At 44.3% G+C, this 17,441-nt stretch overlaps 2 protein-coding genes and 1 long non-coding RNA gene across 4 annotated transcripts; 1 reads left to right on the plus strand and 2 right to left on the minus strand.

The window, feature by feature from the left end:
• Nucleotides 1-730: 730 nt before the first annotated feature.
• LOC109785484 (disease resistance protein RGA5) lies at nucleotides 731-5,747 on the minus strand. 2 transcript variants are annotated; one of them, XR_006666340.2, is made up of 7 exons: nucleotides 5,461-5,747; nucleotides 5,252-5,368; nucleotides 4,162-5,086; nucleotides 1,941-4,058; nucleotides 1,776-1,819; nucleotides 1,120-1,681; nucleotides 731-979 (listed from the first exon to the last, which is right to left on the minus strand). XR_006666340.2 is itself a non-coding variant. In XM_020344086.4 (6 exons), the coding sequence occupies exons 1-6, from the start codon at nucleotides 5,627-5,629 to the stop codon at nucleotides 1,257-1,259; spliced, it is 3,798 nt and encodes a 1,265-aa protein (XP_020199675.1). In that variant the 5' UTR covers nucleotides 5,630-5,747; the 3' UTR covers nucleotides 731-1,256. The 2 variants fall into 2 exon arrangements, 1 of the variants encoding a protein (XP_020199675.1); XM_020344086.4 differs by having other exon boundaries at nucleotides 731-1,681.
• A 531-nt stretch (nucleotides 5,748-6,278) lies between these two features.
• On the plus strand, nucleotides 6,279-11,201 carry LOC109785485 (disease resistance protein RGA4). Its single transcript, XM_020344087.4, has 4 exons — nucleotides 6,279-7,299; nucleotides 7,538-9,657; nucleotides 9,771-10,100; nucleotides 10,594-11,201. The coding sequence occupies exons 1-4, from the start codon at nucleotides 6,476-6,478 to the stop codon at nucleotides 10,653-10,655; spliced, it is 3,336 nt and encodes a 1,111-aa protein (XP_020199676.1). The 5' UTR covers nucleotides 6,279-6,475; the 3' UTR covers nucleotides 10,656-11,201.
• Nucleotides 7,781-12,352, minus strand: LOC120968495 (uncharacterized). Its single transcript, XR_006666341.1, has 4 exons — nucleotides 11,920-12,352; nucleotides 11,708-11,840; nucleotides 11,358-11,570; nucleotides 7,781-7,913 (listed from the first exon to the last, which is right to left on the minus strand). It is a non-coding gene; the product is annotated as an uncharacterized lncRNA (long non-coding RNA).
• Nucleotides 12,353-17,441: the final 5,089 nt, after the last annotated feature.

Consider the following 17,441-nt stretch of genomic DNA (forward strand, 5'->3'; position numbering starts at 1 on the left):
GGTCTGATTCTTTGTCGAGGTGAAAATCTTTAATCGACACCATGGTTGCTTCTAGGTGATCATCCCTGGCCCAAGTACGTTCATTGATCAAGGCTTCCCATTTTTTTGGATGGGCGACTCAAGGTGCTTTCAGAAACCATTATTGGTAATGTTCGTGTGGATAAAAAAGTGACAACATCGTTGCTCCAGTCCAATTACAACCTCTTTAACGAAGTCTTTGGAGTATTACTTCGAGCAGAGGTTGATACCGCGAAGAGGGTGTTTTCAAGAGATTTCATTGTAATTCTTACTCATAGGACTTATTTTATATTGTCTTGGATTTTAGGCCCAAATCAGTGTACGTGTAGTTGTTACGGGTATGAATAAAGTTACAGGTGTTTCTCAAAACAAAAAAAAAAGTCACCTACACATGTGATTTTGTTTTTCTAAGGCACACGTACACAGGTAACTCTACTAGCATTCGCTATTTGAACTCTTCAGTTAAATTTTTGAAGATTGTCCGAAAAGAGGGAATGTAGTAGAGCATATTGTTGCTAGTAAAGGCTAAGAGATCTCTACTGTTTGTATGACCCCCCCTAATTATATTTTTACCAATATTAGACAGATGATGTAGATGTATCTCTGTTTTTTGTATGATCCTACTGAATCTAATTTACTTACCAAATATAGACAGGCGATGGAACAAGTATATATTTTGGAACAAAGGTCATCTTCATGTAAAGACTAGCAGATAATAATATTTGGAATTTATTTAAGAGTAGCAGACATCATTGCACAAACTCTTATCTTGTGTACAAGAATTAAATTATACATCTTGGCACAGGCAGCGACCAGAATCTTCATAGTTGGCATGTTACTACGACAGATAAATCATAAAGTAAGGTACCCAGCTGAATCCAATCCATTTCCAAGGGAGTTACAGAACGCACAATAGCTAGAAATTATGAGTTATCCTCAAAACCCTTGAGAAGTACTCCCTCTGTAGAAAAAATATAAGACATTTTTAGGTCACTAAAGTAGTGATCTAAAGCGTCTTATATTAGTTTACGGAGGAAGTATAAAGAGGGGGGGAAAGGTTCTGGTGAAGGGGGAAATGAAAATTGATGGGAACAAAAATACCCTGGATGTAGGTGTGTCAAAGGGACGTCGTTGACAAATCTCAGTGTCGTTTTGGTGTGATTAATTGTCCCGCAAGATCATCATGTGCCTTCTGATTCTAACAGTTGCATCAGGCTCGAGACACAGTTGTTAGAATCCTACTTGAGGGCTGGTGAAGCCGATGCCGGCATGACGGCTTGTGTCACGGGCGCTAAAATCTGGCCGCGCACCCGGCAGTCGATGAAGAGGCGTGTGCCGGCACGGTAGAAGGAGACCGTGTCGCCTGTGGCGAGGTGGTGGTCGCGGACGAAGGCGCTCCACCCCATGGTCATGATGTAGCTCTGGCTGTTGTTGGAGTAGGAGTAGCGGAAGTTCCAGAGCTTGCCCCCACGGTCCTCAAAATTGAGCAGGAGTCCCTTCTCGTTCGCCGCCACATCCAGTGGGAAGTACTTCTCCGCGAACTGGTTGGGCACCACCAGCCGGTTCAGCTTCCCCACGTCGCTTGCTGTCACCACCTTGTCAAACATGTGCTCCCGCACATCATCACCGCCGCCTGTAATCTGCACAAGTGTTGGTGTAATTTCTGGAAAAATAATGGCCAGTCAGTGCGTCTTATTTGGTGATGTAACTTTATTAACTTGATGGAAGAACTTCCAATTAGACAGACACAGATATACCTGGAACATCCAGCCGCAAATTAGACTCAAGTGACGTTGAAATCCTGATTACAACAACCATTTAATTAGCTTCACTAGAACATGACAGATTGAATCTTGTTAATTGTGGAATCCTAGTCGAAGTAAAGGAGGGCATACTTCCTCGTTTGTAAGGAATATTGATACCTTTGATCAGCTGATCTCTCCAATCTCTTGTCGTATTCACCATCTGGTTGTTCCTCCAGAATGTCATCTGGCTGTTGTTTTTGTTTCGTACTTCTGTCAACATTGGAACTATAACCTACCAATTGCATCTTGATTGTAGGATTGCTTGGATGGTTACTAACAACAGTCCTCGAGGCATACTCTAGATCAGAAGCTGTGCCACCAAATTTTGTGGAAATCTCTCTAAGCCCTGGCATATGCTCGATGCTAATAACTGCAGTACCATGTTCATGTTGTACTTTCTGTCGGACTTGACCCATACGGAAAAAAAAAGGTTGGCCCATTGGTGGGATGGCATTGAAAACTAGCTTGAGCTTCAAGAGATTAGGCATTGCATCTTCCTCGAATTTTAGGCAAGCTATACCAGTCGTGAACCTCAACTTGAAGTGCTTGAGAACTGAGAACCCGACTGCTTTATCAAAAATGATCTTTTGAATGGGTGGCGTCTCCACATACAGGGATAAAGCAGTGAGAGCACATAATCCACCAAGAGTATCAATACAAATCATCTTCAGTTCCCTCAGTGGAATCTTCAAAATGCATAGGTTGCCATGTTTCTCAATCCATGGAGGAATTCGTGAGAATATGCAGCAGCTGTGTGGCGAGAATTCAAGTCTTTGCAGAAGGGGGGGAGGTGCCATGCGATACCATGGAGGGATTACTTTTGAGGCGCCAGGAACCACAGTATTTTCTACCAAGGAACCATGAGCAATTACTACAGTTTTCAAATTGCCATGTCCTCCAATTAAATAAGCCAGAACTTCCATGCTTGTTTCCAGATGGTCGTCAGGTGATGTAGAAGAAAAGGTGAGATGAAGATCCTGCAGGCAGTTCAGCTTACCAAGGCTCCACTGATGGATAACTGAGTCACTCAGGTTGCCAACCAAATCCAGCAGATTTGTGTCAACAGGAAGAATTAGGTGCAACAAGTGTGGGAGTTGTATAATATCCCATGGAACAGCAGTGACTCTTGTTGCATCCATAACATCCAGTGTTTCCAAACATTTCAGGCCCCGCATACTGTTTGGTAGTTTTATACAGACATCACTTGCAATCTTCAAGTATCTCAGCTGAAAAAGTTCTGAAATACCAGTGAGGTCTATGGGGTCATAGTCGCCACAATGACCAGATAGTATAAGGTTCAGAACACGGAGAACCTTGAACTCTCTGATACAAGGCATACACTTGAATAATCCAAAATATCTAAGTGATCGAACTTGTGACTTTGTGATGTTTTCTGGTGTCTTGGCATATTTTCCATCACCAAAGATGAGAGATAGTCGACGAACCTTGTGGGTAAGTGCTATATTCTTTCGATTGTAGTCTACTACCACAATGAAATTCTCTTCTGCAGACTTGTGTGCAATAAGATCACGTACCACGTCATGAACCGTACAGGACAACACCTTATTGTTATAGTTGATATATAAAGGTTGGATGAATCTTCTATCAATAAGTTCATCGAAATAGATTCCTGCAACTTTCTCCATCCAGTCTTGACCTTGCTCTTTCCCTTTTCTTGGAGCGATGAAGCCTTCAACCACCCACTGCTTCACCGCATCATCCTTGCAGATTATGGAGCCCTCTGGATGCATATTAAGATACAGCAAGCATGTCTTTAGATAATGAGGAAGATTATTGTAGCTGAGGTTCAGTACTTGTTTTGTTCTTTCTGAAGTAGAATTTGACCACAAATAGGACCTCAACGCATCACGTGTGTATGCCAGCAAATCCATTGATACTTCTGTCTCCTGGTTCGCTAAATGACTAGCTATGTTGATTGTTGCTAGCGGCAGACCACCACATATATCAACAATTTCGTTTGAAACTTGTTTCAATTCTTCGGGACAGTCACTTTCAGAACCAAAAAGTCTGCTAAAGAATAGCTTTCTTGAGTGATCATCGTCGAGAGGTTTCATCTCGAAAACATGCTCTGAGTGATCACAGCAACATGTTGATGCAACATCTTCAATCTGTGTGGTTATTATTATTCTGCTACCACGGTTTCCCTTCGGAAAAGCAGATTTAATAATATCCCATACCGATGCATCCCACAAATCATCAATAACAATTAGATACCTGCATGTCAAGAATTCACACATATCAGATATATTGTGTCAGGCTAATAGTAATTGATGTTTGCTGGGTTAATTTAAAGTAAGATAAATATCATAAGGGGTACCTTTTATCTTGCAGATGTTTACGGATATTAATGTCGCTGATGCCAAGTTCATTACAATTGGTGGGTAGTGGTTGCTTCTTCTGATGGAGTTGCGAGAACAAGTCGCGGAGAAGTCTCTTCATATCAGGCTTTTTGGAAACTCGAATGAAAGCTCTGCAATCAAATTGCATCCCAATTCTGTTGTACAACACTTTGGCAAGTGTAGTTTTACCCAGACATCCAGTTCCAAGAACAGATACCACCTTGAGCTGCTGCTGATCTGCCGCATCGTTAGCGGCCAGTGAGTTGATAAACTCATTCATCTGGCCATCGATTACTACGTGATCATCGGTTTCTTCATATGGCATTGGAAGCATACGGCCAGTGGATAAGAATGTACGCCTCCTCAAGTTGCTGCAACAATGGAGCTTATACCTATTGTGCCGTTCAATAGCCTCCTGGACATAGATCCTGAACTCCGATATTGTTTCTGCAATCTTGGGCTTACTGGGAAGACGAGGGACATTAACATGAATGATTTTACTGGTCATGATACCATGTTCTGACACTTGCGCTGTGAATGCAACCTGTTTGTACCACTTAAGCATCTTCTTTATCATCATCTTCTTCCTCCTCCCCTTCTTCTTCTTCTTTTTGAAGAAACGATCAGGTGGCACAAATAATAAGCTGTCAATGTAATCCTCCATATCATAAGACAGGTCACGTGCCTCATTCATCCAGCACATGGCCATTGGGGGAGGGTCCTCCACCTCTGATAGTTCATCAAGGTAGGAGCTTATCACTTCAACATCATCTTTGAGAAGGTGCATCCCCTCCTTGGTCCTCTTGGGCAACCTCCTGTAGTATTCCTGAGCAGGAGCTAGCAATTTGTCGAGCTTCTCACCAAGGGGTCTCATGGAGCCCAACGAAGAACTCACCGAGCCATCTAATTAATCAAAGAGCACATAGGACAGGCAAGACAGAGGTATGGATCATTAATTAATGGATGGATTAGTTACGATGCACATGCATGGGTCGATGCTGTACTGCCATATATACAGACAGAAATCAAAGCAAGGCTAGATAGGGAGATGGATCAAACAAGACTCACCAAACAGTGTCGAGATATCAGATGATGTGAATAAGCAAGCTTCCTCAAGGACTAGCAGTTGAGCACCAGATTGCTCGACTTCATTTTTGGCACTTGATTCAATAACAGGATCAGAAACTGAAATAGGAAAAGCATACAGCATTAGTTGGTTATTAAGGAAGAGTACTGAGCGGAAGAATTAAGGACAGAGGCTTTTCGCACGCCCTCACCCGTGGCTGTGGTTGGATCGTCGAGCAAGACATTCTTGCAATCCTCCTCAAGAATCCCGTCATCATTGTTCCTCCTCTTCTTCCCCACAATCCTGACGGGATCCAGCACCTGCCCCGTCTCCCTCCTCTTCCTCGCCGGCTCCTCCTTATCCTTCTCAGTGAGGTCCATCAATCAGAACTAAGTTTCTGGCGCCCCAACAAGATGTGAGGGCATGTCGAGCGCCTAAAGGAGACCGAATTTTCTGAGCTCACCCATGCAGGCACACCTATCTCTCAGATCATCCATTTCACAGCGGTCACCTCAGGATCAGTGCTGCCTCTAGAATGATTGCACTGACTTGTGCTGAAAGCGTGTTCTGCCTTTAGTCTAACTAATGCGCTGCTCTTTCTTCTATAATTGTATTTTGAGGTAGTGCATATCCACATCAGAACTGGAGAATTTTGACGGGTCCCATTTAGGCTAAGTGCACTCACAAAGTGGTGTTGATGCACGAATTCACTAAGTTGGAACCTGCTTTCCTTCTTTTATATGATATATATTCGCATTGTTTTGCAATAAGAGAGCTTTTCTAGTCATCGTGAGATTCACTAATTCTCTTCTTTCTCCACAAAAAAAAAGAAAGATAGAACCAAGTGGGGCCTGCCACCACGCACTGTCAGATTCTTCTGTGCTTTTTTTCAGTGCTCAGGGAATTTGCACATGTGCTTTCTGGCAAAAAACAAGAAAGATAGAACCAAGTGAGGCCCACCACCATGCATTGTCGGAATCGCCTACGCAGACGGGCACCGATAAAATAGCATTTGCATGTTGGTAGCTTAGCATCATATGTAATGTAAGTAAATAGCTCTCCAGCAGAATTGAAGGAGTGGATGGGATGACTGACCATGGATGTTAAGATATTCTCTAGGCAGGCACTTGTAGCTACCTACCTTCATATTGCCATGGCTGCTCCTGTGTCCTCCTGGTCTCTTTTCTCTATCCAAAAAATTCCATGATCTGAGCTTCCAACCAGTGATGGAGGCTGCAACAGCCACTGCTTTTGTGGGTAGGATCGCGCCGAAGCTCTTGGAGTTCTTAGCTGCAAATCACAAGCTTAGGCAGAACCTGGAGCATGACATCACCTACATCCAAAGAGAGTTTGCGTTGATTTCTGCCGCCATCCAGCAAGACGATGAGTGCCGCTGGAGGAGCGGCGCCGTCGGCGACCATGTGCAGAGGGCTTGGATCCAAATCATACGTGACTTGGCGCATGCCATCGAAGACTGCATCGACCGCTTCATGCACCGGGTGACCATCTCTGGGACGTCGACGTGGATCCGTCAGGCAGTCCACAAGGTGCAGACGATGACAGTCCGTAAGGAGTTTGCCAAGGCGATTCATGAGCTCAAGAAGATTTCACAGGAGTCATCCAAGTTGAGAGAAGCTTATTACAGCGCCAGCATCGGTGCTGGCACCTCCTCTTCCTCAGCGTTGCCGCTATCTGTGGCGTGTGAGATGACAACAGAGATGGCGATAGATGACACCCTCTCAGCTGACAGACCTGTGGGCATGGACGCGCCTCGGGATGAGCTTCTCGAGCTGATCCAGCAGCAGCAACAGCAGCTCAAGGTGATTTCCATTGTTGGTTTCGATGGTATAGGCAAGACTCTCCTTGCCAGGTGTGTGTACAACACAATTGAGAACCAATACGAAGCTCGGGCTTGGGTCTCTGCAGCGGAGCAAGGGGTCCCAACAAATGTTCTCAAGGAGATACTCCACCAGCTTGACATCCCCACAAATGGCGGAGGCAACCTCAGCAAGCTCTGCTCAATTCTCAGATTGTACCTTGGGAACAAGAGGTAATTAATATAAGCTACCTGTTCCTAAACCATATTGGTATTATTTGTCAACTCCATACCTGTTTGATAATTCAATCTCGATCTACAGCAGCCTGCATCTTTCATAGTTCGCACAATCCAGCAATTCTTCTAGATAGATTCACTATTGTCATCTTTGTGGGTACACAAAATGAAATTTACTCTGTTTTAATTTCCACTTGGTATCTCTCCATGTCTGATCATGCACTTCTCCTGGTAGGTTCTTCATTGTAATCGATGACATGCGGACAGAATTTTGGCATGACATAAAAAATGCGTTTGTGGGGTTGAGCGGCAGAGTTCTGGTGACAACAGCCATCCATTCAGTAGCAAATACCTGCAGCAGCTCAGCAGCTCATGATCATGTGTACGCAATGAAAACTCTTGCCGATGAACACTCAAGACTGCTATTCTTCAAGGAAGCTTTCCAAGATGACAATCCACCAGTTGATAAAGAGGATCAGCTTGGCTCGGAGGCACTGAAGAAGTGTGATGGTTTACCCCTTGCTCTTGTTACCACAGCCCGGTACTTGCAAAGCACAGGTAATCCGACACATGGAAACTGGGCAACATTATGCCACAACCTGGGAGCACATCTGGAAACAAAAGAGATGTTAGCAAGAATGAAGCGTGTGCTTGTCCATAGCTACACTAGCCTTGTTAAACATGATGTCAAGACGTGCTTGCTATATCTTGGTATCTACCCTAGTGGTCGTACAGTTAGGAGAGGAAGCTTGATAAGGAAATGGTGCGCTGAAGGGTTTATCCAAGGAGATTATATGTGTAATGCTCTGGATGCTGCTATCGGCAATTTCAAAGAGCTTGTCAACCGGAGCATCATTCAGCGTACAGATGCCAGCAGCAAAAACAACGAAGATCGGGTGAAGACATACCATACTCACGGCATGATGCTTGAGTTCATCCTGCACATGTCCAAGTGTGACAACTTCATTACCTTGTTATATGATCAAATGGCTCCCCCACCCCCGCCCAGCAAAATCCGTTGGCTCTCCCTCCATGACACAAGTGCCAAAGTAGCCAATGATCTATCTCTGGTCCGGTCTCTGACCGTCTTTGGCAAGGCGCATGAATCAGTCTTGGATTTTTGCAAATATGAACTGCTTCGGGTTTTGGATCTAGAAGAATGCAGTAACCACTTGGAGGACAAGCACCTTAGGGAGATATGCAGCAACCTGTTGCTGCTCAGGTACCTAAGCCTTGGGGCAGCTGTTAAGGTTACAGCGCTCCCCAAAGAGAGCAAGAAACTTCAACTTTTGGAGACGCTGGATGCAAGAAGAACCAAGATAGAGATTCTTCCCACACAAGTCATGGAGCTTCCATGCTTGATTCATCTATTTGGAAAGTTCAAGCTCCAAGAAGGTGTAGGAAGCCGGAAAATGCATAAGCTACAAACCTGGTTCTCAGAGAATAGCAAATTGGAAACGGTAGCAGGATTTGTTGTGGACAACAACAAGAGCCAAGGATTTGCACAGCTCATGGAGCATATGAAGCACTTGACGAAGGTGAAAATATGGTGCGAGAAGTCCACTAATAATAGCACGGATCCCACTGCCAGTGGCAGCAACAGCAGCACCAACAACTACACTCATGTCTCAAATGCCATCAAGGGGTTCATCAAGAGAAGCACCGACGTGAAAAAGGCTCATTCACTCTCAATACATTTCAATGATAAATGGTTCCAAGACTTGCTCGTGAACTTGTCCCTAGAAAAAGAAGAAGCTTCCTCCTGCTATCTTAGCTCATTCAAGTTACAAGGGGGCAACATATGCAGCCTGCCTCCATTTGTTACCATGCTAGGTGGTCTCACTAAGCTGTGCCTTTCATCCCCTCGTCATCAGCTGAGCGGGGATATTCTTGCTGCCCTGAGCAGAGTGCGCTGCTTGGCGTACCTGAAGCTGATTGCATCTCAACTGGACAAACTCGTCATCATAAAAGGTGCACTTGGAAGCCTGCGACGACTATGCATCGTGGTTGAAGTCATGACTGAACTGGAAGTCCAAGAGGGAGCTCTGCCACTCCTCGAGTCGCTCCAGCTGCTATGTAAGGATCTAAATGGCGTTTGCTGCACGACAATCCAGTCCCTGCGGCGTATTAAGGAGGTCACCCTCCATGATGGAGTGAACTATGAAACAAAACAAAAGTGGAAGGAAGCGGCAAAAAAACACCCCAGACGCCCCAAGCTCTTGTTTGTTAAGACAGCAGAAGATGTTGATATGGAATGTGAACCTGCAGACAATTCTGAGAGCCCTGTGGTGCCAACTACTGCTACAACGTTATCAGTGATAACACCCCACCATGCCATTTCTACTGGACAGTCTGGTAATCAAGTGTCATGCATCTTATTTTGCTTAAGTGTTGGTACTTTGGTTAATTGGTGTTGATTTATATATACTGCCTCTTCACGCATCTATGTGACGTCTTTTATGGTGCAGCACAAGTTGATTGTGATGATCTGCAACAGGATGATGATGAGAGAGAAGATACAGACAAAACTGATATCCTAGAGGATTTTGCTAGCAAGACTTGTCTGGACCCTCCAGTGGACAAGGAAAGGTTTGAACAGGGGATGGAAGGAATGGTAGGTTTAGAGGATCAGCAGATGCAAGATGTCACTTGGTCTACTGATCAGGCTGATCAAAATGTTGTACTTTTGGCGGTGGGTGAGAACAGAAGAAAGAGGGCAAGATTGGACATTGGTGAAGACAATTCAATGGACAAGGTTGTTGATAGAGTGAAGCGCAAGAACCCGGAGGATGTCCAAGGTAATTTACAAGTTCCAAGTTTCCATCTGTGTTAAATTCTTCCAATATTTCTCTTAGTGAGAATAACTAGTAAAACCGGGGTGATGTTTGCAAGTAATATTCTTCAGGTAAATAAATTTATTTAAGTGATAGAGATTTATAAGCTGCTAGATGTAGTGTATGCCCTGTTTTGATTCTTTGTATGCCCTGTTTCTAAATATCTAGCAAGGAGAAGTCCAACAGTGTGTCTCTGAGTTTTGATTCTTTGTATGCCCTGTTCCTAAATATCTGTGAAGTTAGTGCACACTGAATATTCAGGCTATTCCTGCTTCCTTTAACTGTCTGTGCAGTTGGGTTCTGAAGTTCATTGAAAATATTAGAAATTTGATGGCTGTTGGAGATGTTGCTTTAGTTTGGACCATATGGAAATCTACAAATGCCCTGTTTACTTTAGAATATCCTGCTATCTGTTTTTTTGTTGTCACAATGGTTATAGTCATTGACTGGCTTGCAGAATCGAGGCCAACAAAACAAACAGTGCCTGGGCTCGCAGTTGCTGTCTCCAATGGAAAGTGACGTTTTCCATCAAAGAAGTGGATGTGAGTCATTGGTGCCTCGGTTGGCAGATCCCAGATTATGGTGTTGTTTTGCCTGCAGTACCCGTGTTTGCAAGCTTGGGTCAGTCTTGCTCGAGAGTCGGGAAAGTACTTAGGTTTGCTTTGAGTATCAGGTTGGCATTTGATGTTTCAAGTAGCCGTCGCTTCTGTTGCTTCGGCAATTGGTCTGTCTAGTGATCTCCTGGCATGTTTACATACTAATGGTGAATCCCCATGTGTTTCTGCTTGCTACATGGGCGTGCCAGACTGCTATGGCTTATGGACTCATCTCCTGAAGATGATCAAGTGCTTTCAACAAATTTTCTCTTATCAATTTGTAGTTGTGCTGTATCATGAGTAAACTTTCAGGCATGTCAATTTGGTGGCTTTCTGCTGTACCAAAGTTGACCATGTATGCTGTTGGATGTATATGTGGTCCCGGTTAACTTTGACATATGTTCCACAAAACATAATCATCCTTCATTCAGTTAATTATAAGACCATCTTATTATTATGTTGTTGACAATAATATCTGTTCTTGCATTTTGTGGACAGCTTTTCTTGTTGCTTTGCTTTTAGTAACTTGAATCCTCATGCTAGTATACGATAATTAGCATGGAAACTAAGGCCGAAAAAAGAAAGGGTCCGAGTGAAAACAGCTTGGTTCTAGTTTTGTGCTGACCTGTCGAAACCTACGTGCTGGTCAACAGCAATGGGCGAAGTTTCTGACAGGAAGTCGGCTGCAACTGCCGGACAGGAGTTACCCCAAGCAGCATCAGAGACATCGATGTTCCTGCCGGACACCGGGTTCTCCCACGTCGCTGGCATGCCCCTCCTTGTGCGCCATCCAGCATTGTCATGAGACTAATCCTTGCTCGGAGCTGTTTGAAGTACTCTGAGGACACAAATTTGAAGTAGTAGCTACCATCAAACAAGCTGTTAGGTATGGAAACTAGAAGCTCAAACGATGATAAGCAAAAACTATTTCGAGCCAGCACACAAATTGGTAATCATAATGAAATTGAACCGTACTTGCAACGCGCTATTTGCTCGGCAGTGTCCAGACTTGACATTGAGCACCCGATGCTCGAGAGTCGCGACAATCCGAGCCTGGTATGCAAGCCAGGGGGGCGGTCCAGTTTGGTCCCCTGTCTGAATCTCTGGCCTGCTCAAAATTGCAGTGCAGGGTTATTAGTTTCTGAACCAAGCTAGTGAAATTAGAACAACAAATAGCAGATTCGTACCTGAATACCAAAATCATCAGCAGTGGAGGCCGCCGTGGTCCGGGTGGGCCAGAGGTGGACGGAGCTGGCTGAGGGTATGAACTCGATCCCGACGGGGGAGACATTTCCGGAGAAAGGCTGGGATCCCCCCGACCCCGAGAAGGCTGCCGCCGGCGGTACATCGAGCACGGCCCTGCGGAGGCGTCGGCGGCCGTACTTGCGCCCATCGCGTGTGCGAAATGCATCGACGGAAATGCGTCGTGGTCAGCCGGGTAGCGCCGCCGCCAGCGGAGGAGGCCGATGCGGCTTACCTCGCCGGTTCGGCGAGGGCGAGGGTTGAGCCGAGGGTCTTATCGCTCTCCTCGATGGGCCGCAGAGCAGCGAGCTGGGATCCGCCGGCGACTTGCTGCGGTGGTGGATGGCGCCGCCGATAGTTAGCCACGTCCAATCTGGTCTGGCGAGTGAGGGAGGTAACAGACGGGGAAGGGCATGACAGGTGGGCCCATGTCGATCTGCCTGGTTGATGTGGCGCCACCTAGGCACAAAACCAGGGTCAAAACTAGGGAGAGGGTTGTATTTGGGAGTTGAGGAGTATCTAAGCTTTGGTTTCAAGGACAAATGAGTATATACTTGTCGGAGAAATATCAGGGGGTTCGAAAGGCGGTATTATTAATCCTTCCTTAGTGGACGCGGCATCGTCAACTCACGGCTGGTATATTTGTTGACGCCATCGCCAAACGCGCAGGCGGCCTTGTCATCGTTGAAGGCGTCCTTCTTGGTCTTGAAAGGCAAGACAGAGTGGGAGCGCGACGGCGAGCCACTATTACTCTTCCACGTGACCATCTAGGGGCTCTAGTGCCAATCACGCAACCAGGGTGTCTCTTCCAACAAACACACACAAGAGAGAGTTAGCTCGAGGAATAAGACACAAGTGGTCTGCTCTGCTCAAACTTTCGAAGCTTGTCTGCTTCTTTTCATTGCTAATTTGTAACTAACAAACACCAACTGAAACAAACCGAGAGGTCAGTGATCGCGGGTCTCGTGTAAATCATGCCATCCTACGACTCGAGGACCACCCCCATAGCTCAAAATGGTGCTAGACTCGAGCGCACCAACAAACCCGACGCGCCCGCTACGATATTTCGTTTGAGAAAACGAAAGGGAAATAAATGTGTCAGGGCATGGGATTTATGTCAACATTAGTGTACATGATCTTTAAGCTAGGCTACTCTCCACGGACGTGGTACCAATTATTGTTCCAGATTAGAGGGGAGGCGGCAAACTACTAATTGTTGGGTAGGCATGAAAGGCCAGCGCGTGCTAGCAAGAAACTGCGGCAGTGCACGGGAGAAGACGACACGATGAGGCGATAACAACTTAGCATTCAAAGGACCGGTTACTCCCAACAATGCCTTACACCATGCCCCAAAAAAGACAAGATGAGGCATCACGTCCCCTTCAGTTAATGTAAGATACCCAGTACTATATGGACTCCATTAACAAGAGAATCGTTGGTTACAACTCCATTACAAGGGAAAGCTCAGAGGAATTGTGGAGATCAAGGAGGAAGATGATCAATATAGAGAGACGAGGAACAGAAGAACAGCTAACACACGCTAACCAAGCCTAGGCTGAAACCCTTTCCATCAGGGGTTTCCTATTCGGCGTGCAGGCCGCCTGCAACGAGCGACCTGGCGCGCACCCCCTTGTGCCCTGGGCATTCGTATGGGACGGCCCATTTGCTGGGTTTTTTCTTTCGGTTTTTCTCTCTTTTCCTTTTTCCTTTTTTCTTTTCTGCTGTCTTGTTTCTTTTCTCTTTTCTCTACCTTACTTTTTCACTTTTTTGCGAATTTTCATATTTCAAATTCCAAACAATTTTTTGTTCCTCAAATTCAAAAAATGTACATCGATGTAAAAAAATCAGCAGTTCAAAAAATGTTAATTGTATTCATTTTTAGTCCATTGGATTTTTAACCGAATTAAAAAAATCATCATATTCAAAACTTGTTCATCGTTTTTAAAAAAATTCATCAAACTCAAAATTTGTTCATCATTTTTTCCTTTTTGACATGCACTTAGGTTGTACTATAAGATATTGCCAAAAGTACATCATGCAAATGATTGGCAGAATAACCTATTGGCAGTTCAACCAAAAGAACTGAGCATGCATCCCTAATTGCCAAAATTACATAATGTTCGTGATTGCCAAAAGTATGTACTGCGACAGCAGAGATTGCTATATTGTGGTATGTTATCATACCCTACTTTTTACGGTCTTAGCTGGTGTTAGCAAGCCATCTTTCACCACTCGTTGATGCACGTTTGATAAAGTTCAGTCACCAAATCGTAAATGACAAATGTATAATAAGTAGTGCTAACTACAGTGCTACCCAGTACGTACCTAAACTACCATTTGGTTAACTTGAATGGCTCGATATAGCTTGTAATGGCTTGCGTGATCGTCTTAACATCGAAGAAGCCACTTGTTTAGCAATGGTCTTGCTATCAAATTTCACTCTGAGCTCTTCCATAGTTTTTGTTTTTTTTAGCTTGCACTTCATCGACAAGCTTCCTTGGGCGTCCACGTCCTCTCCGCTTTTTTGGGGAGCTCGGGGTGTCGGGATCCTTTGGGGAGCTCGACGTGTCTGACATCTTGCATTCAACAGTACCGATAATTTCTTGGACATCGTCTTCTGAACCCATAGGTTGCGATGCAACGTGGGCTTCATACGTCTCCGCCTGTAAAGCAGACATGAGTGCATTCGGTAGCGTCATGACACATATGAATAAAATAAAATATTCGTGCTTTTTCGCTAACCGTTATGGGGTACTTGTATGTTTCCATGCGAAGACTGTTGCAATCTGAACGCAGTAAGCTTGAAACTATTTTCCAGCTAAATATATCTATCTGTGACTACATTTGATAAGCGACACATATGTCAGCACATCGTTCAGTCATAAGATATTCTACAAGAAAATATAGTGTTTGGCTCACATGCTCCACTTTATCGGTAAATACTTCACTGTTCCATGTCAACATCTACTTCAGTGTGAAACACGCACATGAATGTCTGCAGTGTTTAGTTTAGGTTTTAGTAAACTTGGACGTGTCGGTAAGGAATAATTTAGGAGGTCGTACGTATTGCGGCATGTCGTCATAGCGTACTACTTCCCAGTCGGTAAATTTGATGGGCTTAGCTGGTGTTACCAAGCCATCCTTCACCGCTTCGTCCATGCAGGCCTGAATCGCCTCCACCTAGCATAATACGAGTATTATGAAGGGTTGCGGTGATTTGGGAGTTCATGTGCCATGCGACAGTAAAGAGGCAGCAAGATAGAGCTTACAAGAGCAGTTTTCTTGGACTCGTCAAATTGATTTTTCAAGGAGTTTAGGATTTGAATCTCTTCTTTGTCGAAATTGAACACCATTGCCATCCAGTGGTTATCATTCACATTCAACGGGATGTCGACCTGCCGTAAAGTCAAAGAGGACTCATTCCACAGAATAATGTATATAAGGTAACAATTATGGTTCGGGGGACCCCTGAAATATTTCATCTACACTATCTATTACGATATATGAAAGTGAGGAAAACGGTTACCTTCCGGCGTCCTACAAATTTATTTGCAATACGCTGAACCCACGAGCTTCCATGGCCCTTTGGAATAACCCCTTTTGTTTGTAAAAGCTTTCTGGTTTCATTGCGGGATATGACTGAGGTAGTATCAGTCCCAACTCCGCTGATGTGAGCATACGGCATAATAACCTGCCAAATTTGTAATCATATAATGATGTGCCAACAATTCAAATAGTTGATGTACAATGGAGTACAAGGGGCTTACATCACCACAGATGTATTTTTTATCGTAAATTGGCTTCAGTTGTTCCGCTCTTAGGGGAATGTCTCCGATTTGAACGACTTCCATAGGGCCGTGTGTTCCCCGGATGAAAATGGCTGCCTCTTTGTCCTCAGCGGTGAGCACGTAATCATTATCAAACAGAGGCTTCATCGATGTGATTCGAGGATCGTCCTTGTTTGGCAGGACGTGTCTGGCACTTGGTGTTGGAGTCGAAGTACGTGGCGTGGATGCGTCGAACTTAGGAGTCGCCATGAAGGGATCATTGCACACATTGACTTGTTCCTACAACAACAAAAAAGGTCAATTATAACTAGTTTGGTAATACTACTTATGTGGTGGGCCATAATTATTACCTCGACGCCTGCTTTCTGTGACTCGGATTGTCGGCTGACTTTACTTTTGTTTTTAATTCCTGTAACAATTATAACAATAATGAATATGGAGGAACATATTCGTAACAATAAAAAATGCACAACATGACATACCTTCAGTTCCCTCCTTAAGTCCTTAATTTCGTCCTCGAGCAGCGAGAGCCTAGGATTACTGCCAGATTTACTCTTAATGTCGATTAACCTTCGCTCAGGGTGAGGAATTTCGCGTCAAATCTATGCTGAAATTCCATTAACTGTCTGCCTATCTTCTTTTCTTGCTCAACACAACGTGCATTCAGGGCTGCAACTATCATTTCCACCGGTGCAAACGAAATAACACCCCGTTCACAAGATATCAAAATGAATGAGTTTCGATGCGACCTTTTACTGTTATTGGAAAATGAAAATTGTCTTTGTTGGGCTTACTTGGTGGCTACTCATATTTTGACCTTGTGATTGTGCTCGAGATGAATCACCTTCATGCACACGTACAAATTTTTGGCTTCCTGGATCCTTTCTATTGTTGGCCTCTGGTTGTCTAGCACAAATTTCCATCACAACCTTTGAATCAAGTACAATGAATCAGTAGTAGCAAATAAATAACGAGATATATACATGGGTCAAATCTAGAAACACACCAGTCCTTTATGAAGACCTCCTGAGGTGTAAGCTTCTGCTCTTATTACGCACGTGCATTCGTCCCATCGTGCGACCAATGGTGGGGGTATAGGAGTATACATCAATTTGCCAGAAAGCAGGTGCTCCCAGTACCAAATCTTCACAATAAATTACTTCGTCAATATAGAGAAATATAGAAAAGAAAAACAATTGTACAATGTTAACTAGTGATGTTGCACTAACCTGAAGCAGAGGTAGATTTCCTTGTAGAGATACTTGATCAAGAGAGTTAAATTTGTGTATGGACATGAACAAGTGTTTCATTGTGAAACATCCCCAGTTCAATCTCGGAAGGCTTTTAATATCCGCAACACGTTTAAGGTATTTCGCATCGACATAAGATTGTGTTGTTGGTGCTAAAACTGTGCCAATAGTGAATAGAACGAACCGCGCCAGGAAATCATTGTCCGGTGTTTTGGAACTTAAGATCTCTCTCTCAAGGTCAGCCAGATCAATGCTCCCATTTTTTTGAAATGTGTTAAACAAATTTGGCTCCGGTGCGCTTTCCAGCTTTTTATCGATATCCTCCCCTTCTATCGCAAGGCCAAATATATGGTGCACGTCTTCTGCGGTGATAGGAATGGGTGTTTTACCTATGGTAATGGACGATGTCTCACTATCGAAGCTCTTTGC

Source organism: Aegilops tauschii, chromosome 7, assembly GCF_002575655.3.
Source record: "Aegilops tauschii subsp. strangulata cultivar AL8/78 chromosome 7, Aet v6.0, whole genome shotgun sequence".
NCBI classification, from domain to species: Eukaryota; Viridiplantae; Streptophyta; class Magnoliopsida; order Poales; family Poaceae; genus Aegilops; species Aegilops tauschii.

Excerpts from the sequence above, each read along its gene's own strand:
- LOC109785484 (XM_020344086.4), bottom strand. The coding sequence starts at position 5,629 with ATGGACCTCACTGAGAAGGATAAGGAGGAGCCGGCGAGGAAGAGGAGG. Across the intron at positions 5,369-5,460 it reads CGATCCAACCACAGCCACGG|TTTCTGATCCTGTTATTGAA; the intron begins GTGAGGGCGTGC and ends TTCCTATTTCAG. Across the intron at positions 1,820-1,940 it reads GAGAGATCAGCTGATCAAAG|GATTTCAACGTCACTTGAGT; the intron begins GTATCAATATTC and ends TGTTGTAATCAG.
- LOC109785485 (XM_020344087.4), top strand. The coding sequence starts at position 6,476 with ATGGAGGCTGCAACAGCCACTGCTTTTGTGGGTAGGATCGCGCCGAAG. Across the intron at positions 7,300-7,537 it reads TTGTACCTTGGGAACAAGAG|GTTCTTCATTGTAATCGATG; the intron begins GTAATTAATATA and ends TTCTCCTGGTAG. Across the intron at positions 10,101-10,593 it reads GAACCCGGAGGATGTCCAAG|AATCGAGGCCAACAAAACAA; the intron begins GTAATTTACAAG and ends ACTGGCTTGCAG.